This window comes from Chrysemys picta, chromosome 9 (assembly GCF_011386835.1).
Source record: "Chrysemys picta bellii isolate R12L10 chromosome 9, ASM1138683v2, whole genome shotgun sequence".
Classification (NCBI taxonomy): domain Eukaryota; kingdom Metazoa; phylum Chordata; order Testudines; family Emydidae; genus Chrysemys; species Chrysemys picta.
The window spans coordinates 49,520,822-49,533,220 of NC_088799.1; the positions used below are offsets into that span (position 1 = coordinate 49,520,822).

The following is a 12,399-nucleotide window of genomic DNA, read 5'->3' on the forward strand; positions in this document are numbered from 1 at the left end:
ACATCTCAATAGATAAAAGGCCGATATTAAAGTTGGTGGCTTGAAGGGATGGCTTATCAGGGCCCTCAAAACTAGCGGTAGGTCCCATAAGGGCACCGCTGATCAAGCTGCATTGGACCTTCTTGTTGGGGGAATCAGATATGCTGGAGAAACCATCATCACCTCCACCAAGGGAGATAAAACCTGACAGAAGACCAAGTGCTTCCTGGAACCAGCCTGCCTTATCCAAACCAGGACACCACCCTCATGACCAGGGTACCCCAGGCCTTGGCAACCTCCACAACCCACCTTCAACCCTTCCCACTGGCTCTGTTGGGGCCCAGGGACCATATGCACAATACCCAAGGTCTGTGCAATCTAACAGGGAGTCATACTGTAACGATGCTGGTTCTGGCGGGACCCAACTGAGAGTGCCAATTCAGGACAAATCGCTTAAAACAGGGCACCCCAAGGCTGGGGTTTTTCCACCTCTAAGGCAAACCAAACCAGCCAGACAGTGAAGACTTTGGTCTCACCCCACTGGCTAACCACATGTCACACAAGCAATTCCCTTAGACACTCCACTTTCCCAGTATCACCACCAGTGCCACTCGTTATGGGGACAAATGGTTATGAAAACTAATACCTCAATAAAAGAAGAACGGTTCTCCTGATCCCATAGGACCAAGCCCCAGACCCAGGTCAATATACAAATCAGATCTTACCCACAAATTACGCTGTTGCCAGTCCTTTAGAATCTAAAATCTAAAGATTTATTCATAAAAGGAAAACGATATAGATGAGAGCTAGAATTGGTTAAATGGAATCAATTATATACAGTAATGGCAAAGTTCTTGGTTCAGGCTTGTAGCAGTGATGAAATAAACTGCAGGTTCAAAATCAAGTCTCTGGAGTCCATCCCCAGCTGGGATGGGTCCTCCGTCCTTTGTTCAGAGCTTCAGTTTGTAGCAAAGTCCCTCCAGAGGTAAGAAGCAGGATTGAAGACAAGATGGAGAAGAGGCATCAGCCTTTTATAGTCCTTTCCAGGTGTAAGAACACCTTTGTCCTTACTGTGGAAAATTACAGCAAAATGGAGTTGAGTCACATGGGCCAGTCCCTGCATATTTTGCTGAGTTGCAAGGCATATCTGCCTTCTCTGAATGGGTCAGTTGAATAGCTGATGGTCCTTAATGGGCCATCAAGCAGGCTAGGCAGAGCTAACACCAGCTTGTCTGGGATGTCTCCCAGAAGCATAGCATAAGTTTGAAATACGGACAGTTTAGAGCCAATATTTATAACTTCTATTACAAAATTGATACACACATATAGACAGCATAATTATAACAAGTAAATCATAACCTTGTCTTAGACACCTCATTTGACCCCCTTTATACAAGATTTGGTGCCACTACAGGACTTTGGTTGCAACCATGTTCTATATGGTCCCAGATTATATCAATAACATCACACATACCACATCTCTTCTCTTCAAGAGAGCAACTACAGCTTCCTCTGATCCTATAGCAGGGAAAGACTATGAGATGGTTCCACCAATACCAAGGATATCTTCATCTCCTGAAGAATCAGTCACTCCAATTTCTCATTCCCTTCTGAATGATCACAAGTGGTTCCAGTAGTTGCTACAAAGGGTGGAGGTCAGTGCTTAATTTGTGCTTGGGCTTGCCAGGGATGAGCCCCTGCACCTCTAGTCTTGGCAGTTCATAGCCCTGGGACCTCTGGGCTTGCCACATCAGTTATGAAAGTAAAAAATTTGCTTGGGCCTGGCACCTAATTGCTTGAGCCCGGCACCTCTTTAATTACAAATTAAGCACTGATATTGATAGAGCTCCTTAGAGAAGGTCCAGGACTCGCAATGTAAGCTGTTGAGCATCTTGCAACCCACAGGATCTAGCTGGGGAGCACTCCTAGAGAATGAAGCCATACTGGAACTATCAAGAACCATATGGCACACACTGGCAACATGCACAACTACCTCCAAGAGGGCAGAGAAGCAATGCTTTGTCCTGGCTAAGGAAGTGGAGTTTCTATTTACTCACCCCTTGTTGTTCAGGCTGCCACAAAAGATCTAGACGGCAACACTCAGGAGCACCCCACGTATAAGCAGGCCAAATGCCTGGACCTTCTGGGGAAGAAGGTCTTTACGTCTGCTAGTCTCCAGTTTAGAATATCTAACTATCAAATTGGTCAAGTACAATTTTCTGAATTATTTAGAGTTCCTGGATTTTAAGGACAATTTACCCTAGCAGGACAGCGCTCACTTTCAGGCCCTCGCTGTTGCAGGCAAGCTGGTGGCCAGAACTTCATTGCAATCTGAAATTGATGCAGCTGATGCCGCATCAAGATCGATGCAACTGCCATTGTGATGCACCAGGAATCATGGCTACACTCTTCGGGGTTTCCCAGAGAGGTCAAGAACACTGTAGAGCTCCAGAGCCACATGCAGCTCTTCAGAAGTTAATATGCGGCTCCTTATATAGGCACTGACTCCAGAGCTGGAGCTACAGGCGCCAACTTTCCAGTGTGCTGGGAGGTGCTCACTGCTCAACCCCTGGCTCTGCCCCTACTCCACCCCTTCCCTTGAGCCTGCTATGCCTTCGCTCCCCCCGCCCCCCAGCCTCCTGCACGCTACAAAACAGCTGATCAGAAGGTGCGGGGAGGGATGGGGAGGCACTGATCGGCAGGGCTGATGGGGGGCTGCTGACATATTACTGAGGCTCTTTGGCAATGTACACTGGTAAATTCTGGCTCCTTCTCAGGCTCAGGTTGGCCACCCCTGCCGTAGAGTACTTGCACTTCAAGATCAATCTTTTCAATGAAAAGACACATGAGTCTTTGCACTCATTAAAGGATTCCAGGGCTCCCCTCTGCTCCCTTGGTATATACACACTAGGCCTGAAGTAACCATACAAACTGAGGCCTATGCCTCAACCATTTTACTATCAGCATAGGAACCACCTTATAAAAGACAGAGCAGAGGGTGCAAAAGCCACCATACCCAGCACCTTCCACATCAACCCAACTCCCCTCCCAGCCAAAAGATACTTTTGACAAGATATTCGGGAGTTGAAAACCACTGTTGAGGTCACCCCCACCCAATCCCGAGATCTCCTTTGGTGGCCAGCTAGCACTCTTTTTTCCCCCATAACAACAGACAAATGGGGGCTGGATATCATCTATTCGGTCTATAACATTAAGTTTCTCTTCCCCTTCCCTGTCCCTTTCCAGGGACCACTCTCACAGAGATCCTCCTCCAGGAGGAAAAATCTCTCATTCAGTGGGGAGCAACAGAGTGGGTACCTCTTCAACATCAGGGAAAAGATTTCTATTGAAAATATTTCCTAGTTCCCAAAAAGTAAAGAGGATGAAGACCCATTTTCAACCCACAACAACTCAACTTTTTTATTTGCAAACTAAAGTTCTGTATGGTTACGCTGGCATCAATAATACCATCCCTGGAAAAGGACACATGGTTCTTCAAGATGTGTCCCCCCCCCTCCCCCATTGGTGCTCTGCTACCCATCCTCCTTGCCTTCTGCTTGAGAGCTCTCTGCTATAGGGCTTCATGATAGAGAAGGAACTGAGGGCAGTTTGCCCATGCAATGCTATATAACAATGGCACAGTGTACCAGACTCAGTAACACCCGTGCGTGGGCTGATACTGCTATGAGAAATCTCCAATCAAAGGCACAGGGGGTCCAGGCCCATCTAGAGTGGAGCACCCATGGGGAGGGGGGGAGGGTGGACATCTCGAAGAACCATAGTTACTGCACAGGGTGAGTAACCATTTCTCCTTCAACATGTGTGGTCCTTATCTTTATTCTACTACCTGCCCTCCTTTCCCTCTGCTTTGGATTTTGGCCAAGATTCGCAGTAGAGGAGGAACTGAACAGGCAGGCAGTCTGCCCTGCCCCTTATGCCCTCCGTGTAAAGCACAAGGAGAAGAGGGGCACAGGTGCAGACCAATGGACACTGCTTGCAAAAATTCTCCACTCTCAGGCTTATGGAGCATGTGCATCCCACAGTGGAGTACACTTCAGGACCACACATCTCAAAGAACACCAGTTAAAAGGTAAGTAACCTTTTGTGTCTAAACTCAAAAACTCAGGTTCTGCAGAGGCAGACTGGTTCAGTGGATAAAGCATTGGGCTGGGAATCAAGAGTCCTGTGATCTTTTCCCAACTGTGCCACTAACTCTGTGACTTTTGACTTTTAGCAAATCCCTTAATCTCCCTGAGCCTCCGTTTCCCCATCTATAATATTGGGATGATGCGTGTTTTCCATTGACATTTGTGGATGAAAAAATACTGTATAAGAGCTTGACTGTTATCCCTCTTCCTTGCTAGACACATAGGCCTAGCTTTTTTTTGTTCAAGTATGAAAGTGTGTAAGAGGCTCCCAAATAATTCTTGTATCCATAGTGGGGGCAGGAAGGAATTCTGCAGGGAGCTCATTGAAGACTAGTGCTTTTCTGGCAGTTCAGGAAAGTTCCAACAGAACTATATATTTTGTGACCTGGACAAATTCCACTTAGAAAGCATGTAATTACATTCTGCCTACATACATTCCCCCAGTAGTGTTAATTTGACATAGTATTTTCTCTCTTTCTTGTTATTGTGGTGCTCTGGGTGCTAAACAGCTATCATGCGTCACCTCAGAGGAGACTGCACTTCAGTGCAGGGGTGAACTGGCCATTCTGTCTACAGTAGAGTCCATTTAAAAGTCAGCATTTGCCCACTGCTACTATTCAGTCACTACATATCTCTCCAAAGTCTGGAGAAAGACTGTGGTAACTGCTGGCAAATGCTGCTTTTATGTGCATTAGTCATCCCGCCAAATAACTGAAACTTCCGCTTGTTTGTTCTAATGGCCATTTCTTGGGCATTGCACTAAATTACTAACGCTTCCAGGCATATTGTGTCAAATGAATAAGAATGAGGATTAGTTATTTAATTAAATGCCTAAAATTGTACTCTCTAATAAATATACAAGAAAAGATACATGTTGTGTATTATTGTACACTGCCATGTGTTAGAGAACATCTGTCATGCAGTAACTGCAGATGCAATGCTTCTGTTGCTACATGCCTAACATTTGGAGCAAGTGAGAGTTGAGTAATACTGTCTCTTACACTCTTACTCAGTGGTTCTCAGACTTTTGTACTGGTGATCCCTTTCACATAGCAAGCCTCTGAGTGCGAACCCCCCCCCCCATATATATAAAAAGGTGTTTAATTTATAACACCATTATAAATGCTGGAAGCAAAGCATGCTTTTGGGTGGAGGCTGACAGCTCACGACCCCCCCATGTAAGAACCTCGTGACTCCCTGAGGGGTCCTGACCCCCAGTTTGAGAACCCCTGCTCTTCTTACTGGTTCACTTGTTGGCTTTGCACTTCCTTGGTTTCTGAGTAGTTACATTTAATGACCCTCCTGGGTCACCAGAGGCAGAGTTGGTTTATGATATACAGACAGGGTTTTCTGGATTTACGCAACTTTTTATCCAACAATTTCTGGGAGTGTGTATGGAACTGGTTACATGATTGGTCTGACGACTGGTTACATGGTTTCCTTATTATTAATTCTTATGTGTGTGTTTATATTACAGTGGAACCTAGGGCCCCATTGTGCTAACTTCTGTGTAAACATAAAATAAAACTGTCCGTGCTCTGAAGAGCTTACAATATCAATAAGGAGTAAATAGGGACAGTGCTCCCACCAGTTAGTGAAGTCAAAGCAACCTCGAGTCTCCTACATGGTCACTGCCCCAGGAAATGAACACACGAAGAGCTTAATCAGGGACTCTCCTGTCCTCAAATTCCAAGCAGATACCTTCCCCACTCTCTAAAAAGAGTAGGTCTGCCAGGCTGTCAAGCACTAGAGCAGGGATCCAGAGGCGTAGCGAGCGCCCTCTGTACTCTCTGACCGAAGGGGGCCCCTAAAAGTGACAAAATAAATACCGCATTCCAGTTTCTGCATTGTAAGGGACCCCACCCGGACGTATGTTCAGAGGGGGCCACCGTTCGGAGGGGGCCACATTCTTTGTTGCTACGGCCCTGCAGGGATCGGCAACCTTTGGCACGCAGCTCACCAGGGTAAGCCACCTGGTGGGCCGGGCCGGTTTGTTTACCTGCCACGTCCGCAGGTTCGGCTGATTGCGGCTCCCACTGGCCGCAGTTCGCCGCTCTAGACCAATGGGGGCAGCGGGAAGCGGTGGTCAGCACATCCCTTGGCCTGTGCCACTTCCCACAGCCCCCATTGGCCTGGGACAGCGAACCGCAGCCAGTGAGAGCCATGATCGGCCAAACCTACAGATGAGGCAGGTAAACAAAGCAGCCCGGCCTGCCAGGGGCTTACCCTGGCGAGCCGCGTGCCAAAGGTTGCCAATCCCTGCACTAGAGCAACTTTTCTCTGTGTTTAAAAAACAAATTAAACATCACAGCAGTCCTGTAACATATTGTAACACTGAGCCAACAATGGAAACAAAGTGTTTAATCCTCTTTTTCATAATATGTAATTAAACTGGTGGAGGTTAAAAATAAAGCTAAATTAATGTAATCACTAGGACTGTCAATCAGTTAATTAGAAAATAATTAGAAAATTCATCTAAATTAATCACACTTATAATAATAGATTATTAATTGAAATTTATTAATTATTTTTGCATGTTTTTCTACATTTTCAATATTGATTTCAATTACACAATACAAAGTATACAGTGCTCACTTTATATTTTTATTACAAATATATACTCTAAAAATGATAAGCAAAAGAAATATTGTTGTATTTTTCAGTTCACCTCATACAAGTACTGAAGTGCAATCTCTTTATCGTGAAAGTGTAACTTATAAATGCAGATTTTTTTTTTTTGGTCACATAACTGCACTCAAGAACACAACAGTGTAAAACTTTAGAGCCTACATGTCCACTCAGTCCTACTTCTTATTCTGCCAATCGTTAAGACAAACAAGTTAGTTTACATTGACGGGAGATACTGCTGCCTGCTTCTTATTTACAATGTCACCTGAAAGTGAGAACAGACATCCGCATGGCACTTTTGTAGCTGGCGTTGCAAGGTATTTACATGCCAGATATGCTAAACCTTCGTATGCCCCTTCCATGCTTCAGCCACCATTCCATAGGACATGATTCCATGCTGACGATGCTTGTTAAAAAAATAACGTGTCAATTAAATTTGTGACTGTACTCCTTGGGGGGGAAGAATTGTATGTATCCTGCTCTGTTTTACCCACATTCTGCATATATTTCATGTTATAGCAGTCTCAGATGATGACCCAGCACATGCTCATTTTAAGAACACTTTCACAGCAGATTTGACAAAACACAAAGGTACCGATGTGAGATTTGTAAAAATAGCTACAGCACTCGACCCAAGGTTTAAGAATCGGAAGTTCCATCCAAAATCTGAGAGGGACGAGGTGTTGCTTTTAGAAGTCTTAAAAGAGCAACACTCTGATGCAGAAATTATAGAACCTAAACCACCAAAAAAGAAAATGAACCTTCTGCTGGCGGCATCTGACTCAGATGATGAAAATGAACATGCGTCTGTCTGCACTGTTTTGGATCATGATCAGGCTGAACCCATCATCAGCATGGAAGCATGTCCTCTGGAATGCTGGTTGAATCATGAAGGGACATATGAATTTTTAGCGCACCTGGCACGTAAATACCTTGCAACGCTGGCTACAACAGTGCCATGCAAACGCCTGTTCTCACTTTCAGGTGACATTGTAAGCAAAAAGCAGGCAGCATTATCTCCTGCAAATTGTAACCAGTTTTGTTTGAGTGATTGGCTGACCAAGAAGTAGGACTGAGTGGACTTAAAGGCTCTAAAGATTTACATTGTTTTATTTTTGAATGCAGTTTTTTTATACGTAATTCTACTTTCATGATAAAGAGATTGCACTACAGTACTTGTATGAGGTGAATTGAAAAATACATTTTTTTTGTTTTTTACAGTGCAAACAGTTGTAATCAAAAATATAAAGTGAGCACTGAACACTTTGTATTCTGTGTTGTAATTGAAATTAATATATTTGAAAATGTAGTAAACGTCCAAAAATATTTAAAAATAAGTGGTATTGTATTGTTTAACAGTGCCATTAATTGCTATTCCTTTTTTCATCGCTTGATAGTGCTAGTAATTATTTTTGCCAGAGTTGTAGAATTTATTGTGCACTTAATTATTCTAGGCACTCTGGTTTCCTCTCCTGGAGGCTATGATGTCGCCACAGAAGCTATCCAGTTCGACAGTGTTGTGTCAGTATTCTGAACGTAAGTTTGTTGGCACCTTGTGGCGCCAGATACCACTGAAAATGTGACCTCAGTTTTTTTTCTCCTTTTCTCCTGACCAAACATGAGGAAGTAAGCATTGTGACTGAACTAGTATACAACTCCGAAACAAAGCTAGGGTGTGCACCTGTGTGGAAAGTGCTGTTACTCTCTTCCAGCTGTGAAGTAGCATTTTTTATCAGGAGCACATTACACCTGTGTTGCAGTGTCTGCACTGGTCCCTATTGCCTTTCAAGTACAATCTAAGTTATTTTGTTTGACCTGTAAAGTCCTAAATCATCTGGTCCTGGCTACTTACACTACTTGCCTCCTCGTGTGGCTCAGTGGCATTTGCAATTAGCTGTGGCATCTGAGTTAAGAACCCATTGCTTTAAATGACGCTGGAACTCTTTTCCTTGGACCAATATAGGTCAGTTTTGTTTCAAGGCCTGTATGTTTCTTAGGCTTTCCATTAGGGGGTAGATTTGGGGTCTTTTGGGTTCATTCTCTGGATACTGATCCACCATAGTTATTCTGTATGCGTGCAGGTGATGTGCATGCACTAGGAGTTCCTGTAGGTACTTTCAGATAAATTGAAGTGAATTTATACAGAAAACTTGGTTGTGCAACAGTTAGATGGCACACACAGCAAATCTGACACAGAAACGCAAGCAAGGAAGTGCATGCCCATTAGTTGTAGCTGGGTAGTTGTCATTTGTGTGTTAACAGTTGATATCATAGGTATTTTTTCTGCCCAATGCCAGAAGAAGAAGAAGAAGAAGAAATCAGATTAAACATTTCCATTTGTTGCCTTAAAAATTAACCCTATTCTGTCTGCCTCCAGCCCCTCTCTGTAGGTAGATAATACACTATTGCCTTCCCACACTTAAGAATTTTCTCATGCTATTGTCTTATTTCTATGATGGTAGCATCGTGATGCTCCTTTGTGTTGGGTGCTGTACAAACAATCACTGCCCTGAAGAGCTGACAGTCTAAATAGATAAAACAGACAAAGGTGGGAGGAGAAGTGATTTGTCCAGCGTCAGATTAGATAAGCGGCCAAGCTGAGACTGGAACCTAGGTCTCCTGGCTGCTAGTCCAGTTCTCACCTGCTAGACCATACTGCCTCCCTCCTATCTTCCTCGTACACATTCAGTCCACTAGTCTGGAACAAACCGCTGGGCTGACTCCAACCATCCATGACTATAAAGGGAGCGCATGGGTCAAAATTCTTAGTACCTGCACAGCTTCCCTGGTTAGGTTTGGTAACTGCATCACCGCTCCGGTCTCTTGCCTCTGTGTGCACAATAGCAACTCACTGTGCTAACTCTGCTCTGAGGCTTTTGGGAAAGTCATGGACCTCTGGGATCATCTGATAGTTCTTCCTTGCCTCCATTTTCTCCTTCCTTTTCCCCATCAGTCTCCACAACCCATTGGTGCAGTAAATACTGCAGTCCCAGTGCAATCCAGTGACTGTTTCCTCTAACAGCAGGTCACTGTCTCTGTGCAATGAGTGGATAGGGTTTTGCTGGTTCATCAGTGGAGGGTGACCATGCATTGACTAAGAACCTGGGGCTTTTAATCCATACAGTGATCTCTAGAGAGCGAGGATCATCTGTCATCAGAGCCACGGCCGAAGATAGGGTGCCCCATCGCATTTTGGCAAAGGGGAGCCATTGAGTCTAACTTATCCATTTAAGCAAGCTCATTATTAAAATTAATTCTGGAAATTGAAGGTGGTTCTCTGGGTTAATGCACCTAAAAAGGAAGGGAACACCCAACCCTTTTAGAGGAAAAAGGGTAAAGGAATTATTGCCCTCCCTTTTCACACTTGATCCCGAATTATAACCATTTTTTTTCCATTCTAAAGTGGGTTAGTGTTTAATATTTATATTGCCCTAGCGCCTAGATGTCCAATCAGGAAGCTGGGATCCATTCTGCTGAGAACTGTATACACATAATAAAAAGGCCATCCCAGTCCCAAAGAGTTGTATAGCTATTGCCCCTGAGAATCCAGTGAACAGGGGCCTGGAACGTGTGCTGAAATAGATTCTGAAAGGCACAACCTTGACAGGAGGCGTGTCCAGCCCATGGCACAGAGAACACTGTAGCCCTCATGGCTTTGAATTATTAAAGGCAACTTTTTGTTATGAGTTGAAGATATTTCCTGAATCACACCCAATGATTTTTAAACAGAAGGGTTTGAATCTGGCCACTACTGTGAGGGTGGTGGGGGAGTCGGCACCACCTGCCCAGTTGCTCCATATGCTTCCCCCTACAGCCCCAGGACCTGCTTTGATGTGATATGAATGTTCTGAGCAGCAGCCGTCCCTTCTCTTCTGCAGCAGCTCAGCAGCTCCCCCGCTAGCCACCTGCTGAATTCCAGCTGAGGGAGAAGAAAGCAGTTCTTTGAGTGCTCCACATCAGGGTGTGCACATGCCTGTGCACTCTTAATCAGATATTTTCATCAGCAAGATCTGTGGGTCTGTGCCTGCTCCCTAGATATACTCAAGCTGATTCTGCCTGCCCTGCACCTAGGTGAAAGTCTAGTACAGGGCAGTGCAGGAGAGTAGAAAGAGAAGCAGCTGAGGAAACAATCAGGTCTTTGATTCTCTGTCTCAGCATTGGTGCAGGTTACAGCAGCCTGGGGGCTGCTCTAGCACGAGTTGGCTGACATTGACCCCCCATGGGACCATATACCAGCCACTGCCCCACCAGTCCCCATGTGAGCCCTGGGGAGGAGAGCTGCTGGAGACTCTTCCACGTCATGGCAATTACAGGTGGCATCTCCTCCCTTTGTGCTGCCAGAAAGAGGGAACAGGCCTGAAGCATTGTGACAGCCTGAGATTTTTGTCATATGTTTGACCCTTAGGCATCACTGCTATACAGCTATAAGGGCATCCATGTCTTGTCACACTGCTTCCAGAGCTTCCTTACTCTTGGTCAGGGTCCTTCGTAATGTGAAGGGAAACCAAACTGAGCACGGTTACTGAGAAGAAGTTATAAAGTCATCACAGAGCCATTATTCACAAAGGATACACTTTGTATGATAACCAGAGTATCACCTAAGGCCTGTATTTTGTTCAGAGGTGCTGAGCTCCTGCAGGTCCTGACTTTTTTAGGTTGGGCACACAGATAACAGAATTGTTGGCCACCAGTGGAAAATGTTGAAGTTAATAAGACAATTCATGTGAATAAGTTTTGCAGGTTTATACTTGATGGCAATAGGGAAATTTGAATTGCAGTAGATAACCAGATTAGAAAAATAAATTCAGGAACGTCCCAGACTGTGAGGCAATTTGTGTGTGTGTGTTGGGGGGAGAATCATAGTGTAGTGTGAGAGTCCCAAAAACATACCTGAAAATTACATGTATTTTTAAATATAAAGAATTGTAATTTTATTGTATAATTCTCTGGTCATTATAACTATTTTTTTATTGTAAATGTTAATCATGTTTTTGAAAACAAAGGAGTATAAACATCCTTGTGAACTCTTAATATAACATGTTGTTGTTTTTATAAATCTCCAGTTCTGGCCAGTTGTGCATGACTTTTACATATTTATTATTTCAGCTCTGAAGAGTTTGACAATGCAAGTGCTAAACAACATGGCTGCATTTATTGCCCTTCCCTCAATCTTGCAGAGAATTCTCCAGGTGAGCAACAGGGGAGGAGAAAACATAGTGAGCATACAAGTGTTTACTAAATTGTTGTCTTTTATAAGGCCCTGGTTATACCACATTAGAATGTAGAGCCAAATCCATCCCTGATGTAACATTGTTGACTTCAGTGTAGTTACAGAAATTAATCTGGTTAATTATTAGTTAAGGTTACAAAGATGAAAAAATGCTCATGGGACTGGTGTGATGGGACACTAACTGAAATGATAATGTTTAGCCTTGAGAGAAGATGTAGTAACGTAAAATTTGTATGTTGTAAACCAAACAATATTTTACTTATTAGATCTTAATTAGTTTGGTCCAAAATTTAAATATTTTTAAAACCTAGGGCTGAGATTCCTAAGAAATGGGAGCCTAAGTTAGTCTACTAAATCCTTACTTAGGCCTGGTCTACACTACAAAGTTAAGTCAATGTAAGTCATCTTTGTGAC

At 44.0% G+C, this 12,399-nt stretch overlaps 1 protein-coding gene across 4 annotated transcripts in view; it reads left to right on the forward strand.

Annotated features, from left to right (window-relative positions):
- Positions 1 to 12,399, forward strand: part of VPS8 (VPS8 subunit of CORVET complex) — a 252,389-nt gene that overhangs the window by 183,821 nt on the left and 56,169 nt on the right. For 2 of the 4 annotated variants that reach the window (XM_042853465.2, XM_005308658.4), the window contains exons 39-40: positions 8,210 to 8,291; positions 11,862 to 11,944. The exons of 1 other annotated variant lie outside the window; for it this stretch is intronic. In XM_042853465.2, coding sequence (XP_042709399.2) covers positions 8,210 to 8,291; positions 11,862 to 11,944 — 165 coding nt within the window. Of the gene's footprint in view, positions 1 to 8,209; positions 8,292 to 11,861; positions 11,972 to 12,399 lie in introns of all 4 variants that reach the window. One more of the 4 variants, XM_065556171.1, reaches the window with a different exon arrangement.